Source organism: Macaca fascicularis, chromosome 17, assembly GCF_037993035.2.
Source record: "Macaca fascicularis isolate 582-1 chromosome 17, T2T-MFA8v1.1".
Taxonomy (NCBI): domain Eukaryota; kingdom Metazoa; phylum Chordata; class Mammalia; order Primates; family Cercopithecidae; genus Macaca; species Macaca fascicularis.
In genome coordinates this window covers 31729913-31745687 of record NC_088391.1, presented here as the reverse complement: position 1 = coordinate 31745687, position 15775 = coordinate 31729913, and the positions used below count along the sequence as shown (strand labels likewise).

The window sequence follows — 15775 nt, the reverse complement described above, 5'->3', positions numbered from 1 at the left end:
GATCCACCCGCCTCAGCCTCCCAAAGTCCTGAGGTTACAGGTGTGAGCCACTGCACCTGACCAATATTCCATCTTTTTGACTTTTGAAAGTTTGACTGTTATACAACTCAGAGAAGACCATTTTGGGGTTGATTCTATTTGAGAACCTTCGAGCTTCCTAGATTTCAGCCATATCTCTCCCATGTCTGTTTTTAAAGTTCTTGATTTTATATATATATATATATATATATATATATAACTTTTTTTTTGAGACAGGGTCCCTGTCTACCAGGTTGCAGTGCAGTGGCATCATCTCAGCTCACTGCAACCTCCACCTCCTGGGTTCAAGCGATTCTTGTGCCTCAGCCTCCCAAGTAACTGGGATTATAGGCATGCACCAACACACCTGACTAAATTTTGTATTTTTTTAGAGATGGGATTTTGCCATGTTAATCACTCTTGTCTTGAACTCCTGGCCTCAAGTGATCCACCTGCCTTGACCTCCCAAATTGCTGGGATAACAGGAGTGATCCACTGCATCTGGTCTCTTATTTTTTATTTTATTCCCTAAATTCTTCAGCTCCAAGATCTCTGTTTGGTTTTTAATGACATCTATATCTTTCTTGAATTTCTCATAAGACCGTAAATTGTTTTTCTAATTTCATCAATTTGTCTATCTGTATTCTCTTGTACCTCATAAAGTTTCCTTAAGATAATTATTTCAAATTGCTTCTTAGTCATTTGATATACTCTTAACATTTAGGGTCTGTTAATGGGGAATTATTGTGTTTCTTTGGAGGTGTAATGTTTCCTTGCTTTTATGTTTCTTGTGGTCCTAAATTGATTTTTGCACATCTGGTGGAACAGGTGCCTTTTCCAATGTTACGGAGCTTTCATAGAGAAATATTGTTTCCAATAGTTGTCTCCTACTGTTCACTGAGTAGGGTGATTTGACTTTGGTTCTAGGTGGCTGCAGTAATATAGTCTTCATGTGACTTCTTTGGCTGTAATCAGCATTTAGAGGTGTCTCTGAGTGCCTCAGAGGCCTAGATGGTGAGTGTTTGTGGAGACAGTGGTATGGCTTTTCTTGGGGTGGGCGCCATCAGTCGGATTAGTTCTAAGGCCCTAGAGGTATGCATGCTAGGTGCAGTGGCTTTGCTAGTGGTAGGGTGGTGCCACCAGCAGGGTGAGCACCAGGCAGGCCAGTCCTCAGGGTCTTAGAAGTGCATGTAGCATATGGCATCTCTGTTGGTCAGGGGGAGGGGGCTGTTGGCAGCAGTGGGTGCCAGATGGGATGGGCCTTGAGGGGTGCATGGAGCATGCAGTGGCTCTGTCAGCTGAGGGCAGCCAAGTCATTTTAGACTAGCCAGTGCTCAGATGACTCAGTAGCTGCCCACAGATGCGTGAATGAGCTCAGTTGAGAGAGGCAATCCTCCCTGTGAGCACAGAATTGAACAGTTAAGCCCATCTCAGATTCACAAACCATAGGATCATGAGCCAAATAAATAGTTGCTGGTATAAGCCAGTAAGTTTGGGGGTGGTTTGTAACCACTGGTACAATTGTAACTGGTATCAATCCATGATGATTGTTTTACTTGAAAGAGTACCTTCTGGAAAGAATATTGACATTTCTGGGTCAATATTAAACTTTTGACTACACAGTCTACATTCACTGAGAAATGAGTATTTTTAAGATAAACACGCTTACCTTAATTGGATTCCGATAGAAGGACTGGCCTCCAGAAGATGGAAACGACATAGCAATAATACGTTCTGGAAGTCAAAATCATCACTATTACAAACATCATTATAGATTTAAAATAACATACAAAAATTAATTTTATATGATCAGACTCCATTTTCACAGAAAAATAAATTTTAAGATTGAGGTTGACAGAAAAGAGCTAATACTCAGGATAATCAAGATAACATGTTAAATTATCCAACATAATGACCACTAAGCTGGCACAGTGTTCGTAAGTCTCCACCGGTTCAAACCATATGCCATGTACTTATGTTGGCCTCAGTCTGAAGTTCTCCCTGTTCTTGGAATTTATTTCTTAAATACCAAAGAAAATCCAAGAATTGTGGGCACCAGTAATGGTGGGAACTCCCAAAGTGCTTTGTAGCCCTCTGACTCAGAAAACCTGAGATCTACAAAGCTGGGACCTCATTCTCTGGGGTTCTAGGAAGAGAAGCAGTCTCTCTGGGATCCTTGGGATTCAGCATAACTACTAGAACTTAATAAATTGAAACTCAGCTGGAGTCAGCTGAAAATCCGTTCAAGTTCCTGTGCTGCAATCGAGTAGTCCTGAATTGAGATGACATGGAAATCTTCTTTGCCAGAGTTAAAGCACAAATATGTCACACTATCACAGTGGCATAGCATATAGCCTCATGAATAAAGAATACTTTGAATGAATGTGGCTTAGACAAGGCAAAAACAAAATAAAAATATAATTACAAGAAAAAGTGAAGTTAATCTAAGTAAATCAACAGTTAAGTGTCACAAACCAGTAATATAAGTGAGGTCTAGGTCAAATCCATCCCTTTTGTATCGCCTTTTGTTTCCTGAAACCTGAAAGTTTAAAACCATTATTAGTTTGTGAAACATAAACCAACATAAAAATAAAGGACATTATACAGTATAGAAATCAACCCTTGCCAATGGGTCCCGAAACACAAAATATTTTTCTGAATCATAAGCATGTTTTACCCACTTACCAGCCTTCTTATCAGCTTTCCAAGTTGTCTTTTTAGATGAGCCAGATGAAAAACTCTTATCAGAATGATAAGTCGTAGAAGTCGAAATAAACGTGTCCATCTAAAAATAAATTTAAAAGATCAATTTTTGCTTCAGAAACAGAGAATTTTATGAATATAAATTCAGTTTAGAGTGGCAGTTGTTAACCAGGGACAATTTTCCCTCCTCTCCTCAATCACCTACATGGGGGATATTTGACAGTGTCTTGAGGCACTTTTGGTTTTCACAACTGGTGTATGTGTGTGTGTGTTCACGCGCGTGCACGTGCTACTTCCATCTAATGAATAGAAGCCAGGAATTCTGCTAAACATCCTGCAATGAATATAACTGCTCACCACCCTCCTGTGACAATAATGATCTGGCCCAAAATGTTAGTAATGCTGAGATTGAAAAATTCTGGTCTAGAGAAATAGTGAAACAATAGAGTCTTAGAATTTGTAAATTTAACTTTGGGATTTGAAACTAGCATTTTCAATTTTTCCACATCAAAACAAATTGAGGATTCTTGTTCACCTTTGTTACCCCCATCTGTAACAGAGGTTCACTACAGCTACTAATGCACATCAGGCAGGCAACAGATTGAGATACTTCCCAAGTGTGCTAGCTGGTGTCTCTCCTACCATGAGAAATATCAAAGCAGAGAACTGATGGTTTGGACTAGTGCTTCTCTGGTTTGGGCATGCATAAATCAGAGTCATCTGGAAAAACCTGTTAAGCTACAGATTGCTGAGTCCCAGAGATATTGATTCAGTGGGTCTGGGGTGGGGCCTAAGGTATTTTTCTTGTATTTCTAGCAAGCTCTCAAGTGATGCTGAGGTTTCTAGTCCGAGGACCACACTGGCTGAGGTGATTTTCAAACAACTCCAAAAGCCTATCACTTAACATGCTTAGTTGGTGCCTGAGTTGTAGTCCAGGGAAGCTAGGGGTACAGAAAGAAACCAGGTATTTGACCCATGAACAAGCTTAGGAAGCCACCAACATCTACATCCCAGTATACATTAGCTCTTCCATTTTCCTCACTGTCACAGTAAAAAGGAAAAAAAAAAAAAAAGAGAGAGTCACCAGGTCCTCATATACCCTTTAGTTTCCTAATCCCCCGCAGTTCTAACTTTGCCTTAGCTTTCTTTGTTTCTACCACAACTATACTGCAAAACTCTACTGTTGTGTTGCTATACATGTCATCTCCTAGTTTTCTGTTTCTGTTCTGTTTTCTATTTTTTAGAACATCATGATTGAGGCTGGGCACGGTGGCTCATGCTTGTAATCCCAGTATTTTAGGAGGCCGAGGTGGGCAGATCACTTGAGGTCAGGAGCTCAAGACCAGCCTGACCAACATGGTGAAACTCATCTCTACTAAAAATACAAAAATTAGCCAGGTATGGTGGTGCATGCCTGTAATCCCAGCTACTCGGGAGGCTGAGGCAGGAAAATCGCTTTAACCGGGGAGGCAGAAGTTGCAGTGAGCCTGATATCATGCCACTGAACTCCAGCCTGGGCGACAGAGTGAGACTCCATCTCAAAAGAAAAAAAAAAAAAAGGAAAAGAAAATCATGATTGAAGTCACTCAAATTTTGCATATGCTCAAATAAATTCCCTCTTGGCTGTGGGAAAAACCCAGACAGAACATATGTGTAAGGGATTTGTAGTTGAAGCACAGAGGGGAATTTAGTAACAAATTTTTTAATGTATCAGATATTAAACTAATAAGAATATCACACTTGATCTTAGCCAAAAGGCCAAAAAATGATACAAATGGGAATTTGATGAGAACTTCAAAATGTAGCCAAGTTATAAAGTTAATACAAGAGGTAAAGTCCTTCTTTGGCTACTCCATCTTTTTTATTCAATTACTGGTACTTAGTGTGTATACTCTTTGCTGGTCCCTAAATACCACAATCTTTCAGTTTCAACCTGTGTGGGAATTTACCTACACATTTCATTTTAAAGCAACATATTTGGTATAAAATGAGGCCATTTGAAGTTGAAAAGATTATATTGAATAAAAGCCACAGAAAATGCAAAAAATAAATGAAAAACTTTGAGAGAGGTGAGTCTTATATTTCATACCTGGGAACATCCTTAAGAAACTTAATGTCAAAAAAAATGTAAATGACATCAACCAGCAGGATAATCACAGTAATGGCAGTATCTAAAATATTCAGTAAATCAGAAAAATAATGCTGTCTCCTGTAATATAAAATGGAAAAATATGAGTCCATCTCCCCTGCAAGAAGAGACAGGAATATTTAAAGACCACAAACTATTAACTGATCCCCATTAAGAATTCTAGTTTCATAAATTATTTAAAATGCATGTTCTAGAGTAGACTAAGGGAAAAATATAACATTCATGGGAACTTTTCAAACAATAAATTTATATTCATCATTTGACACATATATATGACTAAAGCACCAATATGGCAATTTAAGTATAGTAAGAGATATAACTAAATGCATATTAACCACCCTTATCATGGATGATGGGGTATCTCTGTCCCCTCAAGCATTTATCATTGTGTTACAAACAATCCAATTACACTCTTTCGATCATTTAAAAATATACAATTATTATTGACTATAGTCACCCTGTTGTGCTAGCAAATAGTAGGTGTTATTCATTTTTTTCTATTTTTTCATACCCATTAACCATCCCCAGCTCCCCACCCCCAAACTCCTAGTACCATTCGCAGCCTCTGATAACCATCTTTCTACTCATGTCTATGAGTTCAACTGTTATCCTTTTTAGAGCCCACAAATAAGTGAGAACATGTGATGTTTGTCTTTCTGTGCCTGCCTTATTTCAGTTAACATAGTGATCTCCAGTTCCATCCATGTTGTTGCAAAAGGCAGGATCTCATTAGCTAAATAGAGCTAAGTATAGCTAAATAATAATATTAGCTAAGTATAGCTAAATAATACTCTCTTGTGTATATGTACTATTCTCTTTATCCATCTGTTCATGAACACAGGTTGCTTCCAAACCTTAGCTCTCATGAACAGTGCTACAACCAACATGGGAATGCAGATTATCTCCTCTATGTACTGATTTCCTTTTTTGTGGGTATATACCCAGCAGTGGGATGGCTGGATCATATGGTGGCCCTATTTTTAGTTTTTTTAAGGAATCTCCAAACTGTTCCCCATAGTGGTTCTACTAATTTACAGTCCCATGAACAGTGTATGAGGGTTCTCTTATCTCCACATTTGCCAGCATTTGTTATTGCCTGACTTTTGGATATAAGCCGTTTTAGCCAGGGTAAGATGATATCTAATTATAGTTTTCTACACTGTGACTTTCTCTAATGATCGATGTTAAGCACCTCTTCACTGCCTGTTTACCATCTGTATGTTTACTTTTGAGAAATGTCTATTCAAATCTTATGCTCATTTTAAAAAATCATATCATTAGATTTTTTTTCCTATAGAGTTGTTTGAACTCCTTATATATTCTGGTTATTTATCCCTTCTCAGATGGGTATTTTGCAAATATTTTCTCCCATTCTGTGGGCTGTCTCTTCACTTTGTTAATTGTTTCCTTTGCTATGAAGAAGCTTTGTAACTTGATGTGATGCCATTTGTCCATTTTTGTTTTGGTTACCTGTGCTTGTGGGATATTGCTCAAGAAATTTTTGTTCAGACCAAAGTCCTGAAGATTCTTCCCAATGTTCTCTTGTTATAGTTTCATAGTTTGAGGTCTGATCTTTAAGTCTTTAATCCATTTTGATTTGATTTTTGTATATGGTGAGAGGTAGGGGTCTAGTTACATTTTTCTGCATGTGGATATCCAGTTTTCCCAGAACCATTTGTTGAAGAGACTTCCTTTTCCTCAATGTATGTTGTTGGCACATTGATTGAAAATGAGTTCACTATAGGTGTGTGGATTTGTTTCCGGGTTCTCTATACTTTTCCATTGGTCTATGTGTCTATGCCAGTGCCATGCTCTTTTGCTTACTGTAGTTCTATAGTATAATTTAAAGTCAAGCAATATGATTCCTCCAGCTTTGTTCTTTTTGCTTAGAAAAGCTGTTATTCTGGGTCTTTTGTGGCTCCATATAAATTTTAGGATTGTTTTTTCTGTTTCTGTGAAGAATGTCATTGGTATTTTGATAGGGAGTGCATTCAGTGTGTAAATTGCTTTGGATAGTATGGTCTTTTTAACAATATTGATTCTTCTAATTCATGAACATGGAATCTCTTTCCATTTTGTGGTGTCCTTTTCAATTTCTTTCATCAGTGTTTTATCGTTGTCATTATAAAGATCTTTCACTTCTTTGGTTAAGTTAACTCCTAGGTTTTTAATTTTATTTGTGGCTACTGTAAATAGGATCACTTTTTAAAAGTCTTTTTCAGATGGTTTACTGTTGGCATATAATATGCTACTGATTTTTGTATGTTGATTTTGTATCCTGCAAATTTACTGAATTTATCAATTCTAATATTTTTTGTTGTGGAATCGTTAGTTTTTTCCAAATAAAATATATCATCTGCAAACACAAGGATAATTTTACTTCTTCCTTCCCAATTCAGATTTCTGTTTTTATTCCCTTTATTTCTTTATCTTCTATGATTGCTCCAGCTAGGACTTCTGGTACTCTGTTGAATAACACTGGTGAAAGTGGGCATCCTAGTTGTGTTTTAGATCTCACAGGAAAGCTCTTCCATTTTTCCCCATTCAGTGTGATACTGACTGGGGGTCTGTCATATATGGTTTTTATTATATTGAGCTGTGTTACTTCTATACCCAGTTTTGTTTTGTTTTGTTTTGTTTTTTTGAGACGGAGTCTCGCTCTGTCACCCAGGCTGGAGTGCAGTGGCCGGATCTCAGCTCACTGCAAGCTCCACCTCCCGGGTTTACGCCATTCTCCTGCCTCAGCCTCCCAAGTAGCTGGGACTACAGATGCCCGCCACCTCGCCCGGCTAGTTTTTTGTATTTTTAGTGGAGACGGGGTTTCACCGTGTTAGCCAGGATGGTCTCGATCTCTTGACCTCGTGATCTGCCCGTCTCGGCCTCCCAAAGTGCTGGGATTACAGGCTTGAGCCACAGCGCCCGGCCCTAGTTTTTTTTAGAGTGTTTATCATGAAGAAATGTTGAATTTCATCAAGCACTTTTTCAGCATTAACTGAAATGATCTTATGACTTTTATCCTTTATTATGTTGATATGATGTATCACTTTGGTTGATTTGTATATTTTGAACCATGCTTGCATCCCAGGGATAAATCCCATTTGTCATGATGAATGATCTCTCCAATATATTGTTGAATTCAGCTTTCTAATATCTTGTTGAGGATTTTTGCATCAATATATTGGCCTGTTGTCTTCTTTTTTTTTTTTGGAGGCAGAGTCTCACTCTGTCACCCAGGCTGGAGTGCATCTGTCGTGATCTGGCCTCACTGCAACCTTCACCTCCCAGGTTCAAGTGATTGTCATGCCTCAACCTCCTGAGTAGGTGGGATTACAGGCACCTACCACCATGCCCAGCTAAGTTTTGTATTTTCAGTAGAGACGGGGTTTCACCATATTGGCCAGGCTGCTCTTGAACTCCTGACTTCATGTAATCCACCTGCTCCAGCCTCCCAAAGTGCTGGGATTGCAGGTGTGAGCCACCGCTCCCTGTCTTTCTTATTTCGATGCATCTTTGTCTGCTTTTGGTATCAGGGTAATACTGGCCTTGTGGAATGAGTTTGGAAGTATTCCCTCATCTTCTTCTGCTTTTTGGAATAGTTTAAGCAGGAGTGGTATTTGTTCTTCTTTAAATGTTTAGTAGAATTCAGCAGGGAAGCTATCGAGTCTCAGTATATATATAGGCTATATATGCTGGATGAATATATACTTAAATTTGTTATAGCCTCTTGCTGAATTGATCCCTTTATCATTATATAGTGACATTCTTTGTCTCTTCTTATCGTTTTTGTCTTCTTATCGTTTTTGTCTTCTTATCGTTTTTGTCTTGCAGTCTATTTTATCTGATACAAGGGTAGCTACTCCTGCTCTTTTTGGGTTTCTACTGGAATGGAATACATTTTTCCATTCCTTTATTTTCAGACTAATGGGAGACGACTGTTTCTTATAGGCAACAGATCGATGGGTCTTGTGTTTTTTGTTTTGTTTTTACTGATTTTTTTTTTTTTTCTTTTTGAGATGGAGTCTTGCTCCATTACCAGGGTGGAGTGCAGTGGCATGATCTCAGCTCATTGCAACCTCCGTCTTCCGGGTTCAAGTGATTTTCCTGCCTCAGCCTCCTGAGTAGCTGGGAATACAGGTGTGCACCACCAGGCCCACCTAATTTTTGTATTTTTAGTAGAGATGGGGTTTCACCATGTTGGCCAGGATTGTCTTCATCTCTTGACCCTGTGATCCACCTGCCTCAGCCCCCCAAAGTGCTGGGATTACAGGCGGGAGCCACCGTACCTGGCCAGGTCTTGTTTTTTCATCCATTCAGCCATTCTGTCTTTTGATTGAAAAGTTTAATCTGCTGACATTCAATGTTATTATTGACAAGCAAGGACTTACTCTTGCCATTTTGTTAATTGTTTTCTGGTTGTTTTGTAGTCTTCTCTTCCTTCTTTCCTCCCTGTCTTCCATTAGTGAAGGTAATTTTCTCTGGTGATATAATTTAGTTTCATGTTTCTTATTTTTTGTGTATCCATTGTATATTTTTGGTTTGAGGTTACCATGAGGCTTGCAAATACTATCTTATAACCCATTATTTTAAGCTTATAAAATAACACTGTTTGCATAAACAAAAAAGTAATAAGAAAACTAATACAAACTCTACAACTTAGTCTCATTTATTTCTAACTATTTGTTATTTCGATTTATATCTTATTATAACATTTATGTCTTGAAAAGTTGTTGTAGTTAATGTTTTTGATTGGCTCATAGTTTAATCTCTCTACTTAGAATAAGAGTAGTTTATACACCATAGTTAGTGTTGTAACATTCTGTATTTTTCTGTGTATTTACTATTACCAGTGAGGTTTATACCTTCAGGTAGTTACTTATTGCTCATTAATGTCCTTGTCTTTCTGACTGAAGTACTCCCTTTAGCATTTCTTCTAGGACAGGTCTGGTGTTGATGAAATCCCTCAGCTTTTGCTTGTGTGGAAAAGTCTTTATTTCTCTTTCACTTTGAAGGATATTTTCACTGAATATATTGTTCTAGGGTAAATGTTTTGTTTCCCTCAGCATTTTCAATACGTCATGCCACTCTCTCCTGGCCTGAAACATTTCTGTTAAAAAGTCTGCTGCCAGCTGTATTGTAATTCATTGTATATTATTGGTTTCTTTTCTCTTGCTGCTTTTAAGATCCTTTCTTTATCTTTGATCTTTGGGAGTGTGATTATTAAATGCCTTGAGGTAGTCTTCTTTGAGTTAAATCTGCTTGGCATTTTATAACTTTCTTGTACGTGGATATTGGTATCTTTCTGTAGGTTTGGGAAGTTCTGTTACTATCCCTTTGAATAAACTTTCTAATCGCCCCCCCCCCTCCCACCTCCTCTTTAAGGCCAATATCGCTTAGATTTGCCCTTTGGATGCTATTTTCTAGATTCTGTAGGCATGCTTCATTGTTTTTTATTCTTTCCTTTGTCTCCTCTATGTATTTTGAAATAGCCTGCCTTCAAGCTCATTAATTCTTTCTTCTGCTTCATCAATTCTGCTATTAAAAGACTCTAATACATTCTTCAGTATGCCAATTATATTCTTTGGTTCCAGAATTTCTGCTTGATTATTTTAAATTATTTCTATGTCTTTGTTAAACTTATCTAACAGAATTATGGTTTTTTTCTCTGTGTTATCTTAAATTTCTTTGAGTTTCTTCAACACAGCTGTTTTGATTTCTCTGTCTGAAAGGTCACATATCTGTTTCTCCAGGATTGGCCTCTAGTGTCTTATTGAGTTCATTTGGTGAGGTCATGTTTTCCTGGATAGTGTTCATGGTAGCAGATGTCCTTTGGTGTCTAGGCATTGAAGAGTTAGGTATTTATCGTAGTTTTCACTGTCAGGGCTTATTTGTACCTATCTTTCTGGGGAAGGCTTTCCAGATATTGGAAAGAACTTGGCTATTGTGATCTAAGTTGTATCTGCTTTAGGGGGCACCCCAAGCCTCCTAAACTCTGTAGTTCTTGCAGACTCATGTGGTACTGCCTTAATGGTCTTAGACAACATCCAGGATAATTCTCTGGGTTACCAAAAAGAGAGTCTTGTTCTCTTCCCTTAATTTCTCCCAAACAAACAGAGTCTTCCTCTCTGTTCTGACTCACCGTGACACAAACACCCCTGTGGCCACCACTACTATAACTGCATTAGGTCGATGTGAAGCCAGCACAGCACTGGGTCTTGCCCAAAACCTGCTGTAACCACTCCCTAGCTATTGCATAAGTTTGCTGAAGCCCTGGGGCTCTACGATCATCACATGGTAAAAACAGCCAGGCCTGTGTCCTTCCCTTCAGGATGGCAAGTTCTCCCGGGCTCCGGGTGAGTCCAAAGGTGCTGGGAATCAGGGCCTAGATCAAAAACTTATAATTCTATCTGGTGTTTTATTGTGCTATGGCTGAGCTGGTTGAGCTGTCACTCAAACCACAAGATGCAGTCCTCCCCACTCTTTCCACCCCTCTCCAAAAGCAGAGGAGCATCAATCTATGGCTACCAAACTCAAACACAGGCCATGGGGGGTACTGCCAGACTACCACCAAGGTTCTCCTAAGGCCCAAAGGCTTTTAAATCAGCTTGAGGTGAATCCTCTTGTTCCTTTTTTTTGGGGGGGCGCGGTGGGGACAGAGTCTCACCCTGACACCCAGGCTGGAGTGAAATGGCACAATCTTGGCTCACTGCAACCTCCGCCTCCTGGGTTCAAACAATTCTCCTGCCTCAGCCTCCCGAGTAGCTGGGATTACAGGCTCCCGCCACCACACCCAGCTGATTTTCGTATTTTTAGTAGAGACAGGGTTTCACCATCTTAGCCAGGTTGGTCTCGAACTCCTGACCTCATGATCCACCCGCCTTGGCCTCCCAAAGCGCTTCTTAGAAAAGTACAAAATAGCTTTATGCATTATAAAAATAATCAAACTTACCCTTCTACAAATACTCGAAGAAGAACATCCATGAGAAAAAATAAGGCAATAGCTAGAGAAATAGAACGATACTCCAAAGGAATATAAACGTTGCTATCAGTGAAAATTAGGTCAGCAAAGATCAGAGCCACATCCAATAAGATCAGGAAAACGCCAAATATTCTACAATAAATAAACAAATAAATAAATAACAGCAAAGATAAAGGGGCTTGTGTCCCTATAGTTATACTATATTTAGGCCAATGATCGGGTACGAAAATGTTATTATTTAGTATTAAACTGCCCAGTGGCAGGAAAAACTGTAATGTTATAGAATCTCAGAAACATCACTGTTTTCATCCAATAGAAGCAGTTCTTAATAAATAAAATTCCCATCAAACCACTTCACAAGATGTTATCATGCCTTTTTATAGTAGAAACATCACATTAACACCTCAAGAGAGAAAAGTAAAACTGCATTAAAATTACCTGTATCTGTTTGTAAACTCTTCTTAAAATTTGAGAATTTCATAAGTTTATACCCATTTCTCATAAAAAATAAAATCTTATCAATCTTGATAATTCTTAAGAATTTATTAATAAAAACCAAATGAAAGCATGAGTAACATAAGTTCTTAAAAAGACCAAGTTTTTTGTCAGTGACATTTTCAACAAGTACATGACTACATATTTATGGACGATTCTAGTACAGTGATGGGTACATGAGAAAGAATTCAATTCCATACGTATTTATAGTACTGAACTCTAAAGTACCTCCTGAAATTTGCTGTTACATATTCTAAATACATTCCCCATAAATTGTTTACATTATTTGCCTAATCTATAATCTAGCTGGGATTACAGGCACCCGCCATCATGCCCGGCTAATTTTTGTATTTTTAATAGAGACGGGGTTTCACCATGTTAGCCAGGCTGGTCTTGAACTCCTGATCTCAGGTGATCTGCCTGTCTCGGCCTCCCAGAGTGCTGGGTTTACAGGGGTGAGCTACTGCACCCGGCCAAGTCTCAGATATATTTAATACGTGGTGTTTTTTATGCATTAAGTCTCAGGTATATTTAATACATGGTATTTTCTATGTCTCACATACCCAATTGCAAAGGATGATACAATTGAATGAACAATTTTCTTAATCTTGTTGCTGCAAAAAGAAGCAAAAATAAAATTAATCAGATTTCTTCTAACCTATATCATAAATGTAACCAAAAAACAAAGGCCTTTATAAATACAATGTTAAAAGGCAATTATTCAGAAGTTATATAATAAAATGCTTTTTAATAAAAACTAAAATGTTATCCTTTCTGCTCCCTGAGTATTTTACTTTCCTATCCAGAATATATGTGAATAAGACAGTAAACTTTGGATGTTTAGTAACGTTTCCATTGCATGCAAAGCCCCAACTCCAACTTTATGGCAATACTAAACTTAAACTTGTGGTCATCAACTCAAGGAATATAGCATGAAAACAGAAAAGAGTGGTAGAAGAGAACTGTATTTTAATGCCAGCCTGGGCAAGTCATCAAACTTTGGCCAGATCTCAGTTTCCACAGCAATAAAGTAAGGTATTTCAAGGATGAGCATAGGGAGTAAATGATGCTCTTATCATCTCTTTGAGACTAGACACCTAGTGAACAGATACACATTAGTGAGAGCTGCATTTGACGTTGCATATGATCTGCAGAAGTAAGACATTTCAGTAAGATATACTTCAAAGGAGAAACACCCAAAAGACTGGGCTCCTTCCATTAATCCAAGAAAGGAGAACCCGCTTGATGGAGCCTCCAGTAATGCCTCATTTTACCTTATGGCTGAAGACAAGGTAGCTAATGAGGAACAATTTTTTGTCCTTACTGAAGCCTCCTATTTTGGAGGCTCTTTAGGAGAAGCCTCCGACATAGCAGGCATCAGTAGGAAAACCCTTCAGGAAGTTTCTGGCATACTGAAGTCTCCAACACAGGACTCAAATTTCACCATGAGAGGCATGAATCCTAAAACAATGCTCCCAGTCTGTGCCTAAGACTGGAGAACAAAGAGGACAGATACTGAGGAGAACTGGGGCACTGCCAAAATTGGCCTTTGACATGAACAGATTCTCAAAAGAAGACATACATGTGGCCAAGAAGCATACGAAAAATAGCTCAATATCACAGATTAGAGAAATGCAAATCAAAACCACATGAGATGCCATTTCATACCAGACAATAGTCAGAATGGCTATTATTAAAGAGTCAAAAAATAACAGATGCTGGCTAGGTTGCAGAGAAAAGGGAACACTTATACAATGTTGGTGGGAGTGTGAATTAGTTCAACCATTGTAAAAAGCAGTGTGGGGATGCCTCGAAGAGCTAAAAGCAGAACTACTATTTGACTGAGCAATCCCATTACCTAGTATATACCCAGAGGAATAGAAATCATTCTACTGTAAAGACATATGCATGTAAATGTTCACTGCAGCACTATTTACAATAGTAAAGACATGGAATCAACACAAGTACCCATCAATGACAGATTGGATAAAGAAAATGTGGTACATATACACCCTGGAATACTATGCAGCCATAAAAAAGAATGAGATCAGCCGGGCACGGTGGCTCACACCTGTAATCCCAGCATTTTGGAAGGCCGAGGTGGGCAGATCACAAGGTCAGGAGATAGAGACCACGCTGGCTAACACAGTGAAACCCTGTCTCTACTAAAAATACAAAATAAATTAGCCGGGTGTGATGGCAGGCACCTGTAGTCCCAGCGACTTGGGAGGCTGAGGCAGGAGAATGGCATGAATGCGGGAGGCAGAGCTTGCAGTGAGCTGAGATTGTGCCACTGCACTCCAGCCTGGGTGACAGAGCGAGACTCTGTCTCAAAAAAAAAAAAAAAGAAAAAAAAAAAAGAGAGAATGAGATCATGTCTTTTGTGGGAACGTGGATGGAGCTAGAGGCAATTATCCTTAGCAAACTGGTGCAGAAAGTGAAAATCAAACACTGAATGTTCTCATCTGTAAGTGGTAGCTAAATGATAAGGATGTAAGAACACAAGGAGGGAAACAAACACTGGGGTCTACTGAAGCAGGGAGGGTAGGAGGAGAGAGACAAGCAAAAAAGATCACTATTTGGGTACTGAGCTTAATACCTGGGTGATGAAATAATAGGTAAAACAAACCTCCCTGACATGTGTTTACCTATGTAACAAACTTTCACATGTATCTCCAAACCTAAAATAAAAGTTAAAAAAACAAAACTGGGCTTTGACGAATGATGTTAACCTGAGATAAAGGAAATCCCCAATCCTTCTAAACTTCCCCTCCTCCACCTGGACCCACCACCTCTACCCAGGCTTAGAAAGTTAAGGCTGATGTACACAGAGGATCAATTGGCCAAAAGGGGCAAATTCTTTCCTGAAGTTGCCATTCTCTTACAAGAACCTCTGATCCCACACAGCCTACTGGATCCCTGGGTATCAAGGAAATGTCATCCATCTGAATTCACTTGACAATATGACCATACAGAACCAAGCCTGACAGATCATGAAGGCATGAAGGAGTGGCTTGGGTAGTTGTAGCCCCTTCAATCTGTTTCAGTGTCCCCTGAAACTATACCAAGTAAATACACAATTGAGACTTTTTTGGTTTAAAAAGTGTATTATGTAAATGCAGCTTCAAGCAGTTACGTGCAGAGTTTGCAGGGAAATAGCTATGACTCAATAAATCTATATCCAGGAAAAGTACCATTCACATTTCAGAGCAACAGACAGACACTCCAACATGCAACAACTCAAAAGCATAGCCTCTATGTACCTTTCCTAAAAACAATTACTCAAAGTGCTTGAGTCAGCTGAGCAATGAATTAAAATGAAGAACACAGAAATAAGGAAGATGACTTATAGAGAAAAGATGGTAAATAATATAAACTCAGAAGTAAGTCTAAATAAATCTGGTAATGTAGCATAAAAATGTAGTACGTGAAAA

The 15775-nt window shown here is 38.7% G+C and overlaps 1 protein-coding gene and 1 pseudogene across 1 annotated transcript in view; both read right to left on the bottom strand.

The window, feature by feature from the left end:
- Positions 1 to 2485: 2485 nt before the first annotated feature.
- Positions 2486 to 15775, bottom strand: part of LOC135967993 (phosphatidylinositol 3,4,5-trisphosphate 3-phosphatase TPTE2-like) — a 60136-nt gene continuing 46846 nt past the window's right edge. Inside the window, exons 12-16 of the mRNA XM_065532976.2 lie at positions 12905 to 12955; positions 11817 to 11978; positions 4811 to 4930; positions 2704 to 2803; positions 2486 to 2557 (exon numbers count right to left, since the gene is read on the bottom strand). Coding sequence (XP_065389048.1) covers positions 2486 to 2557; positions 2704 to 2803; positions 4811 to 4930; positions 11817 to 11978; positions 12905 to 12955 — 505 coding nt within the window. The remainder of the gene's footprint in view (positions 2558 to 2703; positions 2804 to 4810; positions 4931 to 11816; positions 11979 to 12904; positions 12956 to 15775) is intronic.
- Positions 4385 to 4491, bottom strand: LOC135968159 (U2 spliceosomal RNA; annotated as a pseudogene).